This window comes from Prinia subflava, chromosome 4 (genome assembly GCF_021018805.1).
Source record: "Prinia subflava isolate CZ2003 ecotype Zambia chromosome 4, Cam_Psub_1.2, whole genome shotgun sequence".
Classification (NCBI taxonomy): Eukaryota; Metazoa; Chordata; class Aves; order Passeriformes; family Cisticolidae; genus Prinia; species Prinia subflava.
The window spans coordinates 11,314,189-11,336,132 of record NC_086250.1 but is presented as its reverse complement, the minus strand read 5'-3'; the positions used below and the strand labels follow the sequence as shown (position 1 = coordinate 11,336,132).

At 41.3% G+C, this 21,944-nt stretch overlaps 1 protein-coding gene across 1 annotated transcript; it reads left to right on the top strand.

The window, feature by feature from the left end:
- Positions 1-8,628: 8,628 nt before the first annotated feature.
- On the top strand, positions 8,629-21,262 carry CMAS (cytidine monophosphate N-acetylneuraminic acid synthetase). The gene is made up of 8 exons (XM_063395436.1): positions 8,629-8,924; positions 11,556-11,698; positions 11,920-12,075; positions 14,690-14,823; positions 15,657-15,751; positions 16,425-16,596; positions 18,115-18,265; positions 18,987-21,262. The coding sequence occupies exons 1-8, from the start codon at positions 8,644-8,646 to the stop codon at positions 19,259-19,261; spliced, it is 1,407 nt and encodes a 468-aa protein (XP_063251506.1). The 5' UTR covers positions 8,629-8,643; the 3' UTR covers positions 19,262-21,262.
- Positions 21,263-21,944: the final 682 nt, after the last annotated feature.

Here is a 21,944-nt window from a genome sequence, read left to right as displayed (position 1 = left end):
GATGGAAACTATCTACTTTAGTTAGTTTGCAGAGTTGGTGAGGGCTAAAGGAGATGTCATACCTTTCAAAAACTCTACCAGGTCAGAGATCTAACTGGCACCATTCTCAGTACAGGTCTTTGCAAGTGCTGTACTGTCAACAGTTATTCAAGTTTTCCAGGAGTCCTTTCCTTAGAGACAAGACAGAGGTGTGATGGCTGATTGTGGTTTAGAGCATGATTTGAGCTCACATAGTAGCACAAATTGAGATTTGAGTCCCTCATTACCAAAATTTCCTGTCTTCATTTTGAAAAAGTGAAAAAACTCGCAGAGGCAAGGATAAGGGTATCATAACATGGAAGATGATAAAATGACTAGATAATGTCTGTGTCTGAAAAGTAGAGCTTTCTGTGTCCCACTCTACTGCAAGATGTAGCAAGGAAAAAGTCCAGGGTACATGAGTTACTCGATGTCATCTTAGTCACCTCTTGGCCCAAAGGGTCACCTCAGCCCCTGTTTCCCCTCAGGAGGCAATTCAACCAAAACTACATGATTGAAGCTGATCACAACAAATCAGAGTGAAATCAATCAAAATTGCATGACTGAAACTGCTTAAAACCAAAATCAACTATAAAATCCTTTTATAGTACAGATATTTTGAATGTTCAGTGTCTTCATTAAAATATTAATCCAATTACTTACTCCACAATCAGCACAGTACTACTTTTGGGTAGGGTTAATTTAATGAAAAATAAGAATTTATCACAGATGTCCTGTGACCTCTTCAAACATATATTCAATTACTTGCTTTCCCAGCAGCAATTACAAGTGAAATGTGGTGTCTGGGTAGTCCAAAATGAGTATTTGCTCACTGCTGAGTTGGACTGTGAGAAAAGAGTCTTCCAAAACTTTCCATGGTAGTGACACAGGAAGACTGTACGTGCAGACCTGAGCTCTGCAATGCTCTCAGCAGCTGTGTTGAGGCAAGTGAGCCTAAGGAAATGTGACACAAGATATCTGAGAAGACAGCCAGGCCCATGGGGGCACGAGAGCTCCGGGAACTCTCTGGCTCTACCGCCCATTGCACAAGCCATGGGGAATGGGAAGTGGATTTCCCAACTGCCTGAATTACAAAGGTGGGATCAGGATCCCCTGATCTCTGCCTGATCTTTTGTACAGCCTTCTGCAATTCACATGCTCATAGAGAAATTATGAAGAGGATTATTTATTCAACCCTGCAACCTTCTGCTCGGCCTGCACACGTGATTCCGTGCCGGGTCTGCTCTGTGGGTCACGGCCAGACATGAGACTGGACACAGGAACTGGGCCAAACAACAACTCCTCTCTTATTTGTTTCCCATCCAGCTTGAGGCCTAGACACAGGGAGGGTGTTTACTTTGAAAGGGAGAGGAGTAATATGTGTGCACAAGGGATTCATCTCACTTAAAGGGAAACCACTGCTGCTCTAGACCTGTAAGATAGGAATTCCGACTCAACATAGCCATAAAAGAAACAAAAAATACACTAATTAGATAGAAACTGCAAGCAGTAATAGCATAATGGCAAGAGCAGAATCTATTCCTTGTGCAACAATCTTAAATAACTGCCTGGAAACCTGTATACAGTACAAATAATGATTTTACTGAGTTTTCCATGGACACATTTTGACATCACTGTTACAGAAAGATGAGTAATTCATTGCACCTCTGATGATGATTCTGTCAGTTGATTATTACTTGTTGCTGTGCCACATGGCGTTCATGCTGCTATAATAATGGCACTAGATCGTATTGGTCCCACCAGTTGCCAAAATGACATGTGAACACTCCTTTGGGTTGCTAATTGTGAATTTCTCAGGGCTACACCAGGCTGTGCTACAGCAGCAGTTTCAGGAGGCATAGCAGACTACGAGCTGTGTGAATCTATAATTAAACCTACTGCTTTAGACAGACAGAGGTATAAATTGCTCTAGACTAGGCAGAAATAAAGCTCTGTTGTGATTAGGCCACAATTTCAAGTTGTGGATTTCTCTCCTACTGAGAGGCAACACACAAAGCTTTGCACTTGGCAGACCAAAACCATTAGCAGCAGCCAGGGATGTTCAGTGTCAGGCAAAAAGGAGGCACTATATACACATTCCTGTGCTTCGAGTGAAAGAATTTGTTAATATGTAAAATAAACACGCATTTCATAAATAGTTTTGACATATATTGTGGGCAAACTGCTGCAGGAGATTGAGGATGTTTATGCACTCAGCCAGATTAATGACCCAGTGCACAGATAAAATGAGTGAGCTGGCTGCTAAAGTGGCAGAGATTTGTGACAAGAAATATATTAAGAGTGTCACGGACACAGGATGAATGGAAACACATGTACATGAACACAGCAGATGAGAAAGCAGAACAAGAGGTAAAAGAATAGCCTGTACTGTAATGAAAAACACAATTCCCTTGACACTGTTCCCAGAACATTGTTCTCAGCAGTAAAATTGAGTCATGTGATGTTTAGGGCAAGCCCTAAAGGCCTGCACTGAAGCCCACAGGACAAGATGACTTCACAGCAGAAGGTGCTCCAGCATCCTCACAACAGGATGGCAACAAGGCTTATACAGAGATTTTATAAATAGGTTCTATAAAAGTTCTTTTTCTCAAGATTGAAGATTTTGTTACATTGGATTTTTTTTTAATATTTCCACATCCCTCGATGTCTTCACCCTTAGCATTTCCAACAGCTGGCCCGAATACACCATGATGTAACTCATGCTTGTAACTTGTCCTAAACAAGCCATTGACATGACAAAGATTTTTTTCTTGCAGAAATATTTTACTTGTGTGACAATAAATATCAGTTCCCCTCTCACTTTCTACTTAAAGAGCTCCATTTCCCTCAATAGTTCTTCACAGTTTTATTATAAGAAGGAAAACTAGGACTTTTGGTGGTTTGCTTTACTGGCTGTTAAAAAAATTCCTCACCAGAATTTTTTGGGGTTGATTTAGAATCCCATAGTCTGGTTGATAGAGAAAAGATATAAGAACAATAGGCTACAAAAAAAATTCATTTGTTCATGCATGGGATAGAGATTAACTTTAAAAAAAAAAAAAAAAAAAGAGAGAGAGGAAGAAGAAAAAACACCCACAAAATGCTGAACCATAAAATTCCCCGACACTGGAAGAAGATACATACAAGTTGGAATAAAAACAGTGAAGAGTTATGAACTATAGAAAGAAAACATCATTCCTGTACTAAGACCCTCAAGTAGGATGGAATTTTTGAAGGTTTTAGGGAGGATCAAGATTAAATTGCACTGTTAAAGAATTTTTTTTAAAAAGCAATCAAGGTAACAAAGATATTTTTGAGTCTGAATTCGGGGCAAAAAAATTTCTGCTTGCAGATCTGACTAAAATCTTAACAATGTCCATGTAATTAGGACAAACAAACCTGGCATCTGAAAAAGCTGAGTATTTGTGGATAGCTAGCACTGTTAAAATTCATTTTCCACTAGGGAAAGCTGTTTATGTTTCCTTTCTGAGGGCAATCCAAAGTTAAGTTGCTTTCAAATGTTCTCTCCAGGTACTTTCTGAAGGATATTTGAACTGTAAACTTTGACTGTTTAAAGAACCTGAGGTATTCAGGCTTCTAGCTCATTGCTCATTTGCATACCTAGATTTATGCAGGATTAATCTATGTTATAGTATCAAAAATTATGTGTACAAGTAACTGTCTGCAACAGTGACTTGATTTACCAAGGTGTTTGGATCCCTTTATAGTAAAAATAAATCAGTGTTGCTACTGCAAAAATTCATAATTATTCTATATCCAGACAGGTAATGTCTACACTATTTGTCAAATAATAAAATAGTCTTGGTTTATTATTATTATTATTATTATTATTATTATTATTATTATTATTATTATTATTATTATTCAGCAGTTTGAAATTACTCTTAAATATTCACATTTCAATTCTGAATTCTTCTGTGTCCATGAGATTGTCAGAAGGAACAGTGTCCCTCCAGCAGGCACTGAATTAAACACTGTGCATTTCAATCTGCTGCAGCAAAGTAATTTGCTCCATTTCATTTCTGCAGAAAGTCCAAGAAATACACCAGCTCAAGCTTAAACTCTGAGCAATCATATTCCTCCCTGCCTACTTTTAAGAAATTTTAGACCCTTGGACATTTCCTCGACCTTTTTTATCAACATGGTAACATTTAGCCACCCAATTCTCATGTATGGATAAGCTGTACTAGCCCAAGATCTGCATGAAGCTCCAAATAAGAGGAATGGGTAATCTGATAGATTTTACCAGGCCCATTCCCTGTTTGCTTTACACTGGTTTGACTTCAGCATAACTGCAGGGATTTCATTGGAGCTATCCATGGTTCAGGAAAGGAAATTTAGAATTCTGAACTTTCTGTTGCTGCAGAGAGGCCTAGAAAGAGCATATCCCAGTTCATATCCCTGAAAGTGTATCCCAGACCTCCCCACTACATGCTTCCATTGAGCCTTTCTTACCTGTTTCCATACTGTTCATTAAATTGGGTATGTCCTAGGAAAAGACACAACCCTACAGCTGGGCCCACCTGCACTGCTGCTTTGGAGCCTGAATTACACCTTAAATTAAATCCCAGACCCAACTGGGCAAGCAGCAGTTTTGCCATTGTTTTTTTAATGCATGTGGCTTTGACCCACACTCCACAAGGCTCCAGTGTGAGCTTCACAGAACTGCTGTGACATGCTTTTCCTGTCTTTTCACAGTACAAAGTGTGGATGTCAGAAAGGGCTGAGCACACCTTGAGATTGGCAAATTGGAAGGGCAGGGCTAATCCCATGCCAGGCAGTTCAGAGGGTGTTGGTGTGAAAGCAGACCCCAGCCATCACAACTGAGAGGTTTATCATCCAGCCTTGCCTGATACATGTTAACAGCAGCTCCACACTGCAGAAAATTTCCCTAATTAATCAGCTAAATTCAGTGATGTGCTCCCTGGTAGTTATGTTACAACCTCTGAGCATTAACAGCTCAGCACACACCTACTGAACACCTCTGGGTTTGTCCAATTGCTCTTACACATGGACACGAATGAATGGACTTCTTTCTTCAGAAAAACAATATTCTGACAGTTTACAGCAACTGAGTGTTGGGCAGAAAGGAAACGCACAGATTTTACTACTCCCAACGGAGTCACATGGCATGGAACATATTTTTGAAATAGATTTATTCCCAGTAATTTTACTTCTAGACCAGCATTTCCTTGAAATGACCCAGTTTGGCTCTTCTTGTTCAGGGACAGTCGGGAATGACAGGATGGGGACATTAGTGAGGGGAAGGGAACAAGTGCCAGGACCTTGTCCACACCATGGGATGTGGGAATGAGTGCTGCACTAGCTGCTGCTGATGGAGGAGCTGAAAATCCGTCCTCCACGCTGGAAAATCTGTGCCTGCAGGCCACTTTCATAATGCCCTAAACCAGGGTACATGTTCCAAAGATGAGGAAAGCGTCATATTTATTGTTCTGTTCTCCATTTCTCTATTATTAGAATAGCAAATGTTCTTATCTCCCTGAGTGCTGTGACCCACACAGTCTCTCCAGGAGCAAGACATCAGTACAAACACAGAAAAAGGAGTTAGGATGTATTCAGGTGAGTAATGTGTGCTCAGAGCTGAGTTTCATCCTTGGATACTGGAGCAGGCAGCTGATGAACCCTCTGAACCAGGCAGAGTTACTGAGATCAGGAAGCATCAAATGCTCCCAGGGTTAAAAACAGGGAGAAAGGAAGGGACTAGGGACTCTGTCTGCTCTGGCAAGCAGTGTCACACAGCAACAGCTTAGATAGCTGGAGACTCAGTTCAGAAATGCACTCTTGATCTGAACTAAAATATTGACACAGATGTCTTTGAACCATTAGTCGAACACTTGATCCTGGAAAAAAAAAAAGCTGGAATAAATAATCAAAAAGTTTTGATGGGCACATAAAATAAAGCAATTAATAGTCAACAAAAACTTATAGAGAATGAGTCAAACCAGTATAATTTCAACCTACAAATGCAGACCTGTGGCTGGGAGGAGATGGAGATGATGCCCTATATCATAAGCTCAGTGAAAGTCTCAACAGGTTTCACATAAATACACTACAGGAATGTGGTTTTCATGAAATGATTTAAATGTAGGGACAGAGCTGGTTGCTGTAGGAATGAGTGTATAAAACCTCCTTGGGACACACACAATCAGAGGCAAAGGCACAGGGTTGGAAGTACCTGGCTATGCCCCATCTCTTGCAGAAACAAACCTTAGGTCAAAGCAAGCCACTGGCTGAATTACATCAATGTTGCACAAGAAAAGGTAAATTATAGAGGTGTATAAGCGAGGTATGTGAAGCAGTAATCCTTCTCCCTTGCAATACCCTGTTTAACTCCAAGCACTGCATTATAGGCAGCCCAGAGGAGAGTAACAGTGATGATAGAAGTGTGGAAGATCTGAACCAGAAGACTGAACTCACAGCTCTGACCCAGAAAAGGAAAAGTCTGAGCTGAGATGGGGCCTCTTTTCAAATAGGCACATGCCTGCTGGATCTAATCTCCAGATATGTTTTGGATAAGACAGGAATGAAAGGACTCATATTACAGAAAAGAAGATTTAGTAAAGATTAGGAAAATCTCTGCTATCATACAAATCTCTGTAGTGCCTGGACAGGTTATCCAGTTAACATCTCTGATAGTCTTTAGGACTGGGTTACATACATTTCTATGAAAAAAGACAGAAGTATTTAAGATGCTTGTTTGAGGAGTGTTTCAACCCTGTGAGTGAAAAATTCATTTTTGATATGAAGAGAAAACAAATTAAATAAGTTTTAATTATTCACAGACCTATAAAAATAATCTTAATTGCTGAACCCCATCTAGTATGGCATCTGTGGTGTGTGCCAGATGTCCTAATGTCATTTCTCTGTAAATGAAAGTTGAACCCAGACTCAGCTCCCTGATTGGGACATTGCTAGACTGTCAGAAGAGAACTGAACTGTATTATGTAGCTGAAGTATTATTATTGATAAATCATAAAATTTTCACAATGTGGTGAAACAAATTACAGGTGGTTTTAATTTCCTCACCGTGGTCAAGAATGGGCTGTCCAGGCAGGTGGTGGGGTCAAGAAACCACTGGATATGGTACTTAGTGCCATGGTCTTGTTGATGTGGTAGTGTTCAGTCAAAGTTCGGACTCAGCCTCAGAAGTTTTTTCCAACTTGGTCTGTTGTGGGCACAGCAAACTCTGACAGAAGCATAGGGCTAAATGTGAGGGAGTTTGGATGTGGCAAAGGCTTAAAAGCCCACGGTTTAAAAAAAAAAAAAAAAAAAGGTACATGGAAAATGACCAGCAGAAATCACTCTCCTCAGGACATTACAGCTACTAATTTCATCTTATTAAAAAATAAGGAGGCCTGAAAGGTGCTGCCTTGATCTGCGGAGTAGAAAAGCAAGCTCTCTGTCGGGTCTCTTGGAACACTTCAGGAAGAACAACAAAAAAACCCAGTATGAATATTCTTCTTAAATGTCTGTCTATTGATGAATCTAAGTGGGAATGTTTAGTTTTGTAGTGATAGATAAAGTCCTTCTGTTCCACAACACATCTTGAATAACCAGAGGACATCAGAGATCCACACGTTGTACGTCTTCACTGTGGACTGACACAGGACTGAGATCCTGAGTCTCCAGGAGTGACTTTGTGACTTCTTCAACAGCCTCTGCTTTCCACTTTCTAAACGATATTAAATCCCAAGTTCTTGTGCATCCTCATGTCTGCAGTGGATTACTTTATTTTGCCCATTCGATTTCTATCAGACGGTTGGAATAGCAACACCGTGTGTTTTTATGCTCTAATACATTTTTAGGAAGGGGAAAGGAGAAGCAAGGAGCGCGTTCCAGCTCCCCCTCCCACCACGAAGCTCCGTGTGGCTGCTCTGCCCTCTGCCGGGGCTGCTCAAGAGGGAAGGGAATGACGCTGGAGAAATCCCTGGAATTCGGGGACGGAAGAAAACCCGGAATTGCTGGGCGCGGTGCCCGGGCTTGGGGCTCCGCGGAGGAGCGCGCCTCCCTTCCAGCCGCACCCGTGTGCCCACAGGATGGCAGCCACGTCCTGCTGAGCTCCGCACAGAGCTGCAGAACCACAGGATCGCCACGGTGACCTCTGCAGACCACCCTGTCCAGCCCCTGCCCAGGCACGGTCACCTGGAGCAGGTGACACAGAGCGTGTCCAGGTGGGGTTGGAATGTCCCTGGAGAGGGAGGGAGGCTCCAGGCCCTCCCCGGGCAGCTGTTCCAGGGCTCTGCCACCCTCAGTAAACACAAATTCTTCCTCCTGCTGAACTTCTTGTGTTTAGTTTATGGCCAGTGCTCCTCGTCCTGTCACTGGAAAGGGTCTGGCACCATCCTCTTGGCCCTCTTTGAGATATTTACTTATATTAATGAGATTCCCCCACACAGCAGAGGTCCGTCCGTCCGTCCATCTATCCATCCTGCCGTGAAAGCAGGCACGAACACCGGGCTTTGCGGGGCACTTTGTGCCCAAAGAGCACCCTCTCCTCCCCAAAGGGCGGATGTTCACCCGACCCCCTCTCAAGGGGGGGTCCCTTGGTGTCCCCTCAGCGCATCCCCGCCGCTCCCCACACGCATGCGCGGCGGCCCAGGACTACATTTCCCGGCATGCCCCGGGGGAGGGCGGTCCGCGCGCGTGGCAGGGCGCGGCGGGAGAGGAGCGGAACGGGACAGGGATAGGGACAGAGACACGGCCATGGATGCGAGCGAGGGGCGGCCGCAGCCCCACCTGGCCGCGCTGGTGCTGGCGCGGGGCGGCAGCAAGGGGATCCCGCTGAAGAACATCAAGCTGCTGGCGGGGGTGCCGCTCATCGGCTGGGTGCTGCGTGCCGCCATCGATGCCGGCGTCTTCCACAGGTGCGCATGCGCCGCCTCCCCTCCGCCTCCGCTTCCCCTGGCGGGTTCTGGTTCGGGCTGGAGGTGCCGAGGGACCCGGCCTGGGGAGGGGTTGGGGACAGCCGCCGCTTCGTCAGGAGGGTCTCAGGGGTGACTGTCAGTGTCTGCAGGGAGCGCTCAGAGCAGGGGCAGGCTCTGCTCCGTGCGGCCCAGCAGGGGGACAGGAGAAACGTCAGGAACTGGGCAGGAACGAATGGCCGGGAAGTTCCACCTGGACATGAGGAAGAACTTATTTACTGGAACAGGCTGCCCTGAGAGGGTGTGGTGTCTTTCCTCGGTGGAGATACCCAAAAGCTGCCTGGATGGAATCCTGTGCAGCCTGCTCCAGGTGACCCTGCTGGAGCAGGTGACCCTGCTGTGGTCCCTTCCCACCATGCTGTGACTCTGGCAATGGGGCAGGATTAATCCTTACTTAAGGGAAGGGGGTGCAGTCACTGTGGCACCAGGTTAAGGGTCAGGCAAGGCAAGCACCCTGTCAAGAACTCAGCTGTCCCTTCCTGCTGAAGGTGAGCGGCAGAGGAATGAAGAACTTAAATTCTTACAACACCGTAATTTAAAATACAATTTGTTCTGATGTGTGGTTGGGTGGCCACTAGCTGGTGATTGCCAGTAAATACCGATGGGTTGACTTTATTAAGACGTCTGCATTAAATAGTACTGCCAGGCTGGAGATGGTCTCCTGTGAACTGCTGAAGCACAGGATAACTTTGGTTTGTGGTCATCTGGGTACTCAGCTGCACTGAGCCTGGGATCTCCAAGGATGGAGATCCCACAGCCCTTCTGTTCCTTTCACTGCACTCCCCCAGAAGAATCTTCCTTATTTTCTCTCTACCTGCCCAGCACTGAAGGCAGCAGTGAAATCATCTCCTCGCTGACATGTCTCTTTCAGCATAGTTTGGCATATGTGTGGTCCCAGGCCCAGTCATTGTGCTGGCTCCTGCTGAGCTTCCTCCCGTTTTCCTTTTTGGTAAGAGGGAGCCTACAACCGGACACAGCACATCTGAAGCAGTCTCACTTAAATGTCAAGTTGAAAGAAATCATCTTGTGTGCCTGTGTGACACAGAAGAGAAGCTCAGTTTGTGACCAAATGCCTGAAACTCAGTAGCAATAATTAGAGCTAGATAGGAAAATGTGTTGTTGGTGTTAAGAATAGAGGCATTACAGATTTCTCTGTAATGAGAAAGACTGAGGATATTCTACACATTTGGTGATAATTAAAGCCATTCTTAGGATGTGCTCAATGTGTAGCACACTTAGGGGCAGTGCAAACCTGCTGCATAATGCTCAGCGCAAGTCAAGTAGAAATGCAGCCCAGACTAGATCCAGAGCACTCTGTATCTCATAGCTGCTCCATCATTATCTAGCCTGGAAAACCTTTCTTGCTGTAGCTGAAAAGTAGAGGATGCAGCACTCTGCTTTATTTTTAATAAAGAAACAGAACACTTCTGACTGAGGTTACTGATAATTTCTTAATGATTGTGAATCTATATTGCTGAATTACTTGCTGTGGCCTCTCTTTGGCATCTGAATTTTCCCAACAGGAAGCCAGTCAGGGTTGTGCAGCCTGACTTGGAGGCATGGCAGGTGCAGTAGGTGGGCATGCACCAGGTTTGCCTGGTCACCTTTGGACCAGCTGTGCAGGGTACCTGTTACACAACAGAACTCTCGTAGTTGAATGGGGAGTGTGTATTTAAGTTCACCATCCCAAAGCAGTTTCTGGAAAACACCTCTTGTGTGTTTGTTCTCATGGGTGTGACTTGACATTGCTGTCGCTGTCACACATATTTTTGTTCTGATGATCCCACGATGTCTTTGGGGGAAGAAATGAATCTGCAGCACCATTTGCTGTGGACAGTGCATTGAGAATGCCAGCATTGCTGAGAGAGGAAGGGTGACATTTCATAGCTTTTGTTTTTGCGCCTCTCTTGCTCTTTTGTCACAATGATGACAGCAGTGGCTTCACAGTTGCTCAGTGTTTGTCATCACATGATACTCAGAGTTAGCCCTTCCTTTTGTAAATGTTTATTTTCCCTGAACGATCACAATCTTGCTTTACCAGTACTGGAAGTTTTCTGTGCCAAAACATATGGAACTTGAACAGCTCCTTCTCTGGGTTTGTATGGAGCCCAGTTGACACATATTAACATTGTTCCAGCATAAGCTAATCTTATAACTTTGTGGCAGTCTTACTTGCTATAAACTAAACTCATACATGATTCTGAATGCCACATCCAACACATTCACAATTCATTGATCTGCTTACATGCCTAACAAATTCTTTCTGCTAACATTGGATGTTTGTGGTAACACTTCTAAATTTTTTGTTGCTGAAACTTCCTGCATGGAATGCAACTCAAGATTCAGATTTTACGCTCTCGTGAATGTGCATGTTTTATCCCCATTGTTAAAAGCTGCTTGTTGGACTGACTGGGATAGTTTTATTAACACAAATACAAGAACTAGTTCGTTCATTGCAAGGTGTAGTACAGACATAAACAAGCTGGGGGGGTTTTGCAGGTTAAATTACAACAGGCAAGTCAACAATGGTGGGATTTATTCTTTATATTAATTTCTGTCACTATCTGCCAACAGCATTTGGGTTTCCACAGACCACGATGAGATCGAGAAGGTTGCAAAGCAGTTTGGTGCTCAGGTCCATCGCAGGAGCCCTGAGGTCTCTCAAGACTCCTCGACTTCTCTAGAAGCCATCACAGAGTTTCTCAATCATCATGATGGTAAATCAGGGATGAAATATGCTGAGCTTTGATATTGTAGCCCCAGAGGGATGATGTACTTATTATTTAGAAAAATAAGTAAAGCATTGAGTAAATTAAAGGTAGAAAGATTCTGCTTGCTTTTGTTGTTGTTGTTGTGTGGTACCTACTAATACCACACTTTGCAGTTGTGTTACTGAAGATGTGAATTGTTTCATAAATGTCTCTTTGTTTTTCTTTAGAGGTTGATATTGTGGGAAATATTCAAGCAACATCCCCCTGTTTACATCCCAGTGACCTTATAAAAGTGGCAGATCTGATCCAGAAGGAGGGGTTTGATTCTGTCTTCTCTGTTGTGAGGCGGCATCAATTCAGATGGAGTGAGGTAAAGAAAGGAGGTAATATTTAGATGTTTCTGGTTACAGTTAACTTATTTTCCCCCCTAAATTCTTGCATTTCATACCTATGCTATTTTGGGAAGTAATGTCTGAGGCATGACCTGAGTTCTCTCTGAGAGATTTGAGATGGCTTAGAAATTCCTTCCAAGCACTGGTGTCTTGATATTACTGAGCATTGCTCAGCCTTTCTGTAACTGTTTTGTAGAAATTAAAATTACCTTAGCTTGTCTAGGCTGAAGATATAGTTCCAAAAAAACCTTATATGTTAGCTTCTTCCTAGTGAGTATTCATGTGTATGCAGACATGACACTAGGTCCTAACTAGAAAACTGTTTGTTCTTGCTATGCAGTAGCTAACAAATGACCAATAATGTGAGATAAAATCTTGGTGAGGATGGGATGACAATCTCCTGGCCTGGAGACTTAGGCTTTGTTTCATCCTGATAATTTGGCTGCTGACTTATGTCACGTTGCAAAACGCCTTTGAGTCATGAGGGCTGAACTCATGTTGGTTAGCTCATCCAGAAAAATGTGACTGCTTTTTCCCAGGGAAAATATGCCTCCCAGCTACAGTGGCCAAGATGACCAAGGACTGAAATTTTACAAATCAAGATTGTACCTTGGTTTAGCTATAAAGCACATTTTGTCCTGGTACAAAGAGCTATTGCACATATTATGTATGTGGCTTTGTTTCTGTGGTTAAAGCAGAATTTTTTTCATTGTTTTTTAAAAATGGTTATTTCAGGTATTCTCATACTGGAGTTTTGTGTTGTGTTTTTTGGGTTTTTTTTTAATGAAAGTTACTCAGGCATTACTGTTATTCTGTTGAGGTATAAATTGCTTCAGGTGATTTTTTTTGTGAGTTTAGAAAGCATCATGCTGTAAAAGAGCATGTGTAATAAATGAAGCTTGATCTGAGAGATAAGTTGGGATAAAAGTTAAGCCTTTGTTTAGAATAAACACTTGAACATTGTCATTGTTCCTCATAAGAAGAGAAATAGGTAACATTGTTTGTGCAGTATAAGAGGAGTATCAAAAGCAATTTCAGGATTCTGTGGATTGCAGTTTAGGAAGCCACGTGTGCATCTTGAGATGCTGGAAGGGACAAATGTGAAAGAATAAATCTCATGTGGATGTGCCATGTGGCATCCTGAACAGCTGTGTGCCATAGGCAGATTGTTAAATAAAGCCTCAAGGCTTACCTAAAAAAACCAAGTAATTCTTCAGCATAAAATGACATCCAAATGTTTTTAATGTGGGGAGAATAAGGAATCATTCAGCTGCAAGGATTGAGGAGAACTGGAAACACATTGTGCCAACATGAGCACCTTAAGGGTAAATGCAAATGGCCTTTCAGGAGTGTGGTGTTTCAGGTGACAGTGATTCACAGCAGCATTATACAATGCTTTATACAATGGTTTTTCCTCTTTTTATATTCCCATACTGCTTTAGAGTACTGATTATGCCAAAAGAATTTAATGGGGGTTTTTTTGAGGTTTTTTTCTTTGTAGATCTGTTGCTCCTTCTGCATTAAGGTTTAATATTGATAGACCCTGAAAGAGAAGGGTGTCTCTCTCTGACTGGAAATGTTTAATTCAGTGAGCACAAAGCTTTAGTTGGTTATGACACACAAGGTTTGTGTATATCTGCTAGATCCTTAGGATGTTTTGGGTGTTTGAGAATGCCCTCTAACTTTCTCATGGTTACTGGATTGTGAGACTGGTGAATTTTGCTTTGTGCATCTGGATTGAAGGAACTTAAGGACAAAAGTCTCTGGTCCCTGATTCAGTTTCTGCTGCATGTAAAACTGTCATTGGTAATAATATGGGATCTTTTGGGATGGTGTTTGTGCAGACAGCTGTTTGTTTATTTGTGGGGACTGATTAAACCACTTATGAAGAGTTAATGCATATCCTTAAATAAGATGTATTTTGGGGAAGTGCCAAGATATTTTCACAGGCAAAAATTATTCACATATGCTCTTTTTTCACCTTCCAAATTTCAGGCTGGTGCTTTCAGGTATCAGAGTGCATTCAGGCATTCCCATATACACTAGGAGTTGGAGTACAGGAATAGTATTTCTTTCACATTGGCAAGGACAGTCTGGAAGAATGTCCTTCCTGCTCCTTATGGGAACCAGTTTTGAAGCAAATAACCTCCTGGGTTTTTGTTGTTGTTTTTGTTTATTTGGTTTGGGGTTTATCTAAAGTGGTAATGAAAAGTTTCCTTTTCCACTGCTAGGCGTACAGAGTAGTCTGCCAGTTTATCCAGAGTTCCAAGGAAGAGAAGCAATTCAGTGATTCCCCAGAGAAGTTGTGGATTCTGCATCCCTGGAAGTATTCCAGGCTGGGTTGGATGGGGCTCTGAGCAACCTGGAATAGGGAAAGGTGTCCCTGCCCATGGCAGGGGGTTGGAACAAGATGATCTTTGAGGTCTGTTCCAACTCAAACCAGTCTGGGATTCTTTGTAAAGTTAAGCAACAAAAGGCAATAATGAGAGAAGTTGGCAACTGAATTATACACTTAATTTTTCAACAGCAAATTGTTTAGGAAGTTAAGTGGCTCTGAACAGGAATTCTGTAAAGCATATTTTGTCATTTTTTTCTCTGTTAACAGAAAACAAGATGACAGAACCCCAAAACCTGAATCCAGCAAAGCGGTACCGGAGGCAAGACTGGCCTGGGGAGCTCTATGAAAATGGCTCATTTTATTTTGCCAAGAGACATCTGATTGAGAAAGGCTACTTGCAGGTTATTGCTTCTGGTTTTTCATGCTCTTCAGAATAATACATCTACTCTTGCTGTGGAGGGTTTTGAATTCAATACTCTGTTTTGATTTCTGATGCAGTCAATGTAAAATAACAGCACTCTGACCTCAGAACGGTTTGCTAATTATTTTTACCTTAGCAGGGCTAGTTATAGCTAAAGGAGTTACAGTAACAGCATCCTCCACAGCAAATAAATTTATTATATAGCAATAACCCTTAACCAATGCAATACTGAGTTGAGTTTTGCATGAGATCACAGTGTATTTTAGAATTCATTTTAGTGCCACTAAGGGTGTGAAATAGAGCTTCATGCAGTGTCAGAGGTTTGTCATAATTTGTAAATCTGTATTTTCAGGCAGTTTAATCTTATGCCAATTCTGTACTGTAACTTTAATAGTATTTTTCCCTTTCCTGATGTTTACATCCCAGCATAATGATGCAGAACAACACTGGGGTGTGGTGGATATTTTTCCATTGGAAATTAAGTAACAGTAAGCAAATAATAATCACAGTCTTCCTAAGCAAATGCTGAAGGTATTACTGTTTTGCTGATTAAAAGATACAGTGAAATTAGTGTGATGTAATTGCTACAATGGGTAACATCTTACACTTTCTCTAGTTGTAATATGGAAATAGATATTAACCTGCAGAGGGTTTCTTTAAATGGTTCTGTGTCACTGGCAAAAACATAATTGATGGTTCACTTTTATATAAGCCATGGTGGCCACTTGGCTCTCATTGCATGATGCTAAATTGCAGAGTTTTGTGTTTGTGTTGACCCAAGCAGAAAATTTGAGTGGGTTTCATTTCCTTCAGGGTGGTAAAATGGCCTACTATGAAATGCGTGCAGAGCACAGTGTGGACATTGACATAGACATTGACTGGCCTATTGCAGAGCAGAGAGTGTTGAGGTAAAAGCACTTCTTATTCCCTTATTTCTTTGATGCTGCTTGTTTCAAAGTATGGTCATGTGAATTCATGATGTGTGGAATGTAAGCAATGGAGATCAAAGATAATTGGGCAGCTTTATTTCTGCCCAGCATTTTTTCCTATCTCATTGAAATCAACTGAATTACCTTTGTTACATGGTGGGGATTTGGTAGTTTGGTTTTCTCCATAAAGTTCAGCTTGGTGAAGAGTGTAAGCCCCACTATACTTCAGCAATGTGTTAGCATCATGTCTGGCTTTCCCAGCTGAGCTGCTCCAGATTTCCATGCTCCAGACCACTGTAACTGATGCCCAGGAGTAGGAGTGTTTGTGTAGAGGGCATGAGCTGATTCCACCTTACCAGCTGTCATTGCAGCTGCTCTAAGGAAATAATGGGTGGGAATGGAGTATATTTTCTTATACATTTTTTCATCCTAATTTTTAAATGGATGACATAAACGAGCTGTCTTTTGGATGGTTCTGTTTGCCTCTTCGAAGAGGGACAATCTAGTTGGAGAGTGATGATGAGAAAAAACATTAGAAAAGAAGAATTTCAAAGGTGATTCTTCTCTCTGAAGGTTACAGTTGTATGGGAAAAATTTGGGGTTTTGGAGTGTGCAAAATCTTCCTTCCTAAAAAGATAATTTCTTTGTCTAGCTTTGGCTATTTTGGCAAAGAGCCACTGAAAGAGGTGAAGCTCTTGGTTTGCAGTATTGATGGATGCCTGACCAATGGTCGCATTTATGTGACAGAAGATCACAAGGAGATGGTCTCCTACGATTACAGAGATATTGTTGGCATTGATCTGTTAAAGAAAAGAGGAATCCAGGTAAGTGCTGTTCTGAAGAGTGAACCTTCATGTCTCATGTAACCTGCACATCAAAGACTCTAAAAAATTATATTCTTGAAATTTTTTCCCAGTGCTTGTGATCAAGCAGCGTAATATATTGGTTGGGACAAACGTTATCCTCAGAGCCCTCAGAGGAAAATAAGTGTTTTGAGAAAGTTCTCAATCACAGTAATTACAGCATTTTTCTCCATTTCACAGAATCATAGAATGGCCTGGGCTGGACCTTAAAAATCATCTTGTTCCAATCACCCTTCCAGAGCAGGGACACCTTCCGCTATCTCAGCTTGCTCAGAGCCCCATCCAGCCTGGCCTTGGACACTGCCAGGGATGGGGCAGCCAAGCTTGTCTGGGCACCCTGTGCCAGGGCCTCACCACCATGACATGGAACAGTTTCTTCCTCATATCCAAATTAAACCTCCTCTCTGTCAGTGTGAAGCCATTGTCCCTTGTCCTGTCACTCCAGGCCCTTGTCAAGAGTCTCTCTTCATTTTTCCTGTGAGCTCTCTTCAGGTACTGGAAGGCTGCACTTAGGTCACCCCAGAGCCCTCTCCTGTGAAATGGAGTAGATGTTTTTTCAGCAGTCCCTCAGCTTCATTTTTTGGGAAGCTAGAGGGGTAGGAAGCTTGTAATCACTGTTTTGTTGCCTGTTGAAGCCCATTTCCATACCTTTTTTGACTTCATTTTGTTTCATTAAAAACCTCTAGGTCTTTGTGCTGCACTTTATTTATTCCAGTATGTGTTGTTGATACAATCCTGCCTTGTGCTTCACTTCTCTTCATTCTGTACTTAAAATCAATGCCAAGCATTTGTTTGTATTTAAAAGCAGTTAGGGAAGATAAGCTTGTCTACATTTTTGACAGAAAACTTGAAGGATTTGCATCTGATATTTCTAACAACCCTGCTGCAGTTATCTTCTGGATTTATCTTACCTTGTGCATCATTCCTGAAACTTTGAATTTGGAATGAACTTCCAGAGATAAATGTGCAGTGCTGCCTCAGTCTTTTAGTGTTGGCTTGATGCTCTGAAATGCTGCTATAAATAAAGTTACATTATTAAGTAGAGGGGCCAAGGAAAAAACTTCATGTTCTACTTTGGTAAATATTTCAGAAATCCTTCATGGGAATTCTCTCATTCCACACTGTGACTTAATTAGCTCATACTGCACTAGATAGTCACCATGCCACCATACTGTGATATTTAGTATTTTATTTAGTACATGTTGTATTTAAAAAGACAAATGCAAATTATTTTTGAACATCAGGGAGGGCTGCAGAAAGGTATTTCACTTTCCTAAAGGAAACTCAAGAGTCTTTGTGGTTTTGGATGCTAATCACTTCTGCTCTGAGTTTTGAAAATCAATGATTCAATACTTTTCTGGTTCCTGAGAGAGCTTCTACAAGCAAAACTGCCTTTTTTTTTTTTTTTTTGCAATAGTAAATCAACTTATATGTTGTATTTCTTCGGATGTGGAACTTACTCTAATTTTATTTTGATAGGTTCGACTCATCTCTGACAGAGATTGTTCAAAAACACTGTCAGCCATGCAGCTGGGATGTGTAGCAAAAGTCAATGTTACAAATAAACTACAGGTTCTGAAGGATTGGCAGGAAGACATGGGTTTGAGCTGGAAAGAGGTGGCTTACTTAGGTCAGTTCCTGTTCTTTTGGTTTATTTAATTTAAATACTATAGACAAATAGAATCTTTGTACTGCTGTTGAGCTTCAAGTCACTTTTCTCTTTGTAAATACACTGGATTTAATGGGATTGCTGCACACATTGCAGCATGCAATCACCAAAAGCAGGTATCTTAAGGCCTGTTAAGGTACACTCTAAATCTTACAGCCATTGATTAATCTGTGTAATTTGGTAAGGGAAGTCTTCACTGTTTTTCCAGTGGGATGTAGGAAAACTTCTGTTTTTAGGAAACATTTTGATACCAAAATGTTGATAAACATACATTTAGAGCTGACAAATTTGAACTGATTCTAGTTCGTTTCAGAGGGATATTGTGTAAATTATGGTAATCAGAAATGGACAGAATTTGAACTGAAAGCCATATGATTCTGTGCTAAATTGTATTTCAGTGACAGGTTAAGTGTGGAGTCCTGCCAATGCTTATTTTGCTGCTCTTAAAAGTACCATTCTCTTGCCTAAAGATTGTGAAGTGTGATCAGCAGTTACATGGATCACCAAGATTTTCCAGCAACTGACTTGCATGTGCAGAGTGTTGTTGAGCTGCTGGGATGAACACTGTGACCACAAAAAAATAACCAAACAAAGTTCAAAAATCACACCAATGCATACACAGAAAAACACTGATTCTTTCCCTTGTGTAATATTTGGCCTTGCCTGTCATGTTGCTCCCTAGGAAATGAGGAGTCTGACGTGGAGTGCCTGAAGCAGGCAGGCATGAGTGCTGTGCCTGCTGATGCCTGTGCCACTGCTCAGAAGGCTGCTGCTTACATCTGTAAGAGCAGGGGTGGCTGCGGAGCTGTGAGGGAGTTTGCAGAACACATTTTCCTGCTCCTGGAGAAAGTCAACTCTGCAAGGAAGCAGCTGGAAGAAATCAGCTCAGCAGGGAAGGAAAAGGGGACAAAAGAGAACAGCAGGAAAGGAAATAAGGAACTGATGGAAAAAGAGTAATGCCGTTGGTCAGCCCTGCTTTTCTTCCTCAGTACATCCATATCCCAAAGGAATGCTCACCTTTCAAATTCTACAGCACAGCAGAGCTAAGAATGTCTCCCTCTAATTCCAGGTCCCACATTCATGATTATATGCTGAAAATGTAATCAGATCCATGATGATTTTAAAGCCATTTAAGTGCAATGGGAGGAATGCTACAAAAGAGAGTGCCCTATAAATCTACTCTGAATCATCACACCTGTCCTACAGGAATGTTGCATCTTGATTTCATAATCTGAACATTTTCAGGGATCAATGATTTTGCATGACTTGAAGATTTATAATTCAAGCTTAAAAAACCCAAAAACTCAAAATCTTGCTCATGTGTTTTATCAAATGCATGGTGTTGTGGTTGTGTGATTGCATTTTACAGGCTTTGCCCTTAGCAAGGGAGAGTTTTAATATGTGCTGAAGAGGTCAGGTGTAAAATACTATCAATAAAACTTCCTCTTCCATTTTTAAAATAAAACAGTTACTGTAAAACAAGTTAATATTTGTTTAAAAAAGCACTTTAGCATGTGTTCAGTTTTAAGCTCATAAATAATTAAATTGCCTTCGGAATGTTGCGTCTTGGAATCTGTCTGGGTTTTATTTTGGGTTTTATTGAAGGGCCCAAATTATTATTTTGCCAGTTTTGGAGTTAAATTTCCCATTGTCTTTGAGATCTTTGCAGAAACTCAGTTTCTTTCTATGAAGACTTTATTGCAACCTCAAATGAATTAAAGCCAAATAGAAGTCTTTAAGTTTGTTGTATGGAAAAGTAGCTGCTGTTTAAAAAAAACACACACCAAACCATAGTTGCTGTGGGTTTCTATAAAATACATATACAGACTACTTTTAGCATGTTAAAGCTGGTTTATATGCTTGTATTTATTGAAAATAGGATTTGTATTGTACATTACAAATACAATAGTATATGTCAGAGTCAAGTACTGGTTTGGGTTATGCCAAAAAATAAAAATACCAATGGTACACAGGCAATTATAAATGAAGTGAATGATAATGGCTTGTCATTTTATTTTGTTTCTCTGCTAAATATTGTATTGTATAAATAGTTGTACTCCCAGTATATCACGTGATTTATTGGCCTCTGATAAACTTTGTGTTTACTTCCTTCCACAAAGCAAAATGTTGAACTGGAATTATTTACTGGCTATCTACAGTTAACAGATAAATTGTACTAATCAGTTCTAAGTCACCTAAGGTTTAAGTGACTCCTCTCAGTCCCATTTTAGGGTTCTGTGCTGCATAAATCCCATGGACTTTGACAAGAGGAGAGCTGCATTTTAGACATCAGTGTTTTCTCTTAAATGAATTATTGTTTAGAAGAACATGGTATAATCTTACATTGGGAAGGATATGTGGGATAAAAGAGCTCTAGAGACTGTTTACCAAACAAAGATATGGGATATGCAGGTTCTGCTGCCTGAAAGGTTTGGATTTGTATTGCCCACTCTGTAGTAGAAAGCTTAATTATAGAGTAGGAAGGGGGATGCTTTAATTACTCCTCTTGATTTTACAGAAGAGCCTCAATCATATGAAGGATTTAGGGGTCATAGGGAGGGTAACTTGGAGGTGAAATCCCAAGCCCCAGGAAAGGTTCAAATGTGTAGAATATTTTTCCAAGCCCTGTTCTAGTACAGGTGAAACACAACTGCCTTGGATTAGAGGGGTATTACTTATTCAGAGTAGTTTTCAACGGTCGGTTTTGTTATTCTGGGCTAATTTTGAGAACATCTTTTGGCCATGTTGAGCACTTGCTTGTTTTTTTTTTTGCTTTAATTAACCTAGGATATTCCAAAGAAGATTTTAAGTAATGTGGGTTGTTCTGTCATGATTATGTGAAATGGAAAAAAAAGAAATTATGTAAATATTTGTAATAAGCTATTATGAAAACATAGCTGATTACTTCAAATTTTAAATAAACAGTCTTTCTCTAGTCTTTTAAGTAGAGAATGGTTATGGGCTGGCGTGTGGTGAGTTTCTGTACTGCAAATCATACACTCCCAAGGTCATGCACCACACAATGATTTATGATGGTGAAGGTGGACAGGTTTAATGCCCAAACTAATCACATGCACACCTTCACCTACTTCTGACTCCATTCATTTATTTTTATCTGCTCTTCTGTTTGGTTTATCTTCTCTCCAGTTCCTGTTAGGTGATGCAACAAGTTCTGACCTTAAGTCATTTCAAATCAATATGAATCACATATATCTCAGCCTTTTGAAGTCAGAGATACGTTTTAATACTTGCTGAGTTCAAGTTTATAAGACTTAAACCTTGAGCACATATTTTGGGTAACTAGTTTTTCCAGAGCCCATGTGAGGGAAGATTTTTGGTTTTAATTTTTTTTTCTGTTATTGTCATCTTAAAACACTATGTACTTTTTCCAGAAATAAATCTAAATGAATCTAGTTCCACCCAGCAGCACCTAATTAATACCACTACATCATCCTAATTGTTACCACTACAAGAGCCGTAATGCTATACAGAAGAAAAACACCATTATGTGTGAACCTGATGCATAAATGGGCTAGAAAAACCTATCAGTAATACACTTGTCTGAAAAATCTTTGGATGGTGGGTTTATTTCTCTCTCTTGTTCTGGGATAGGTTGGTCTGTCCCCAGTTCTGATGCTAG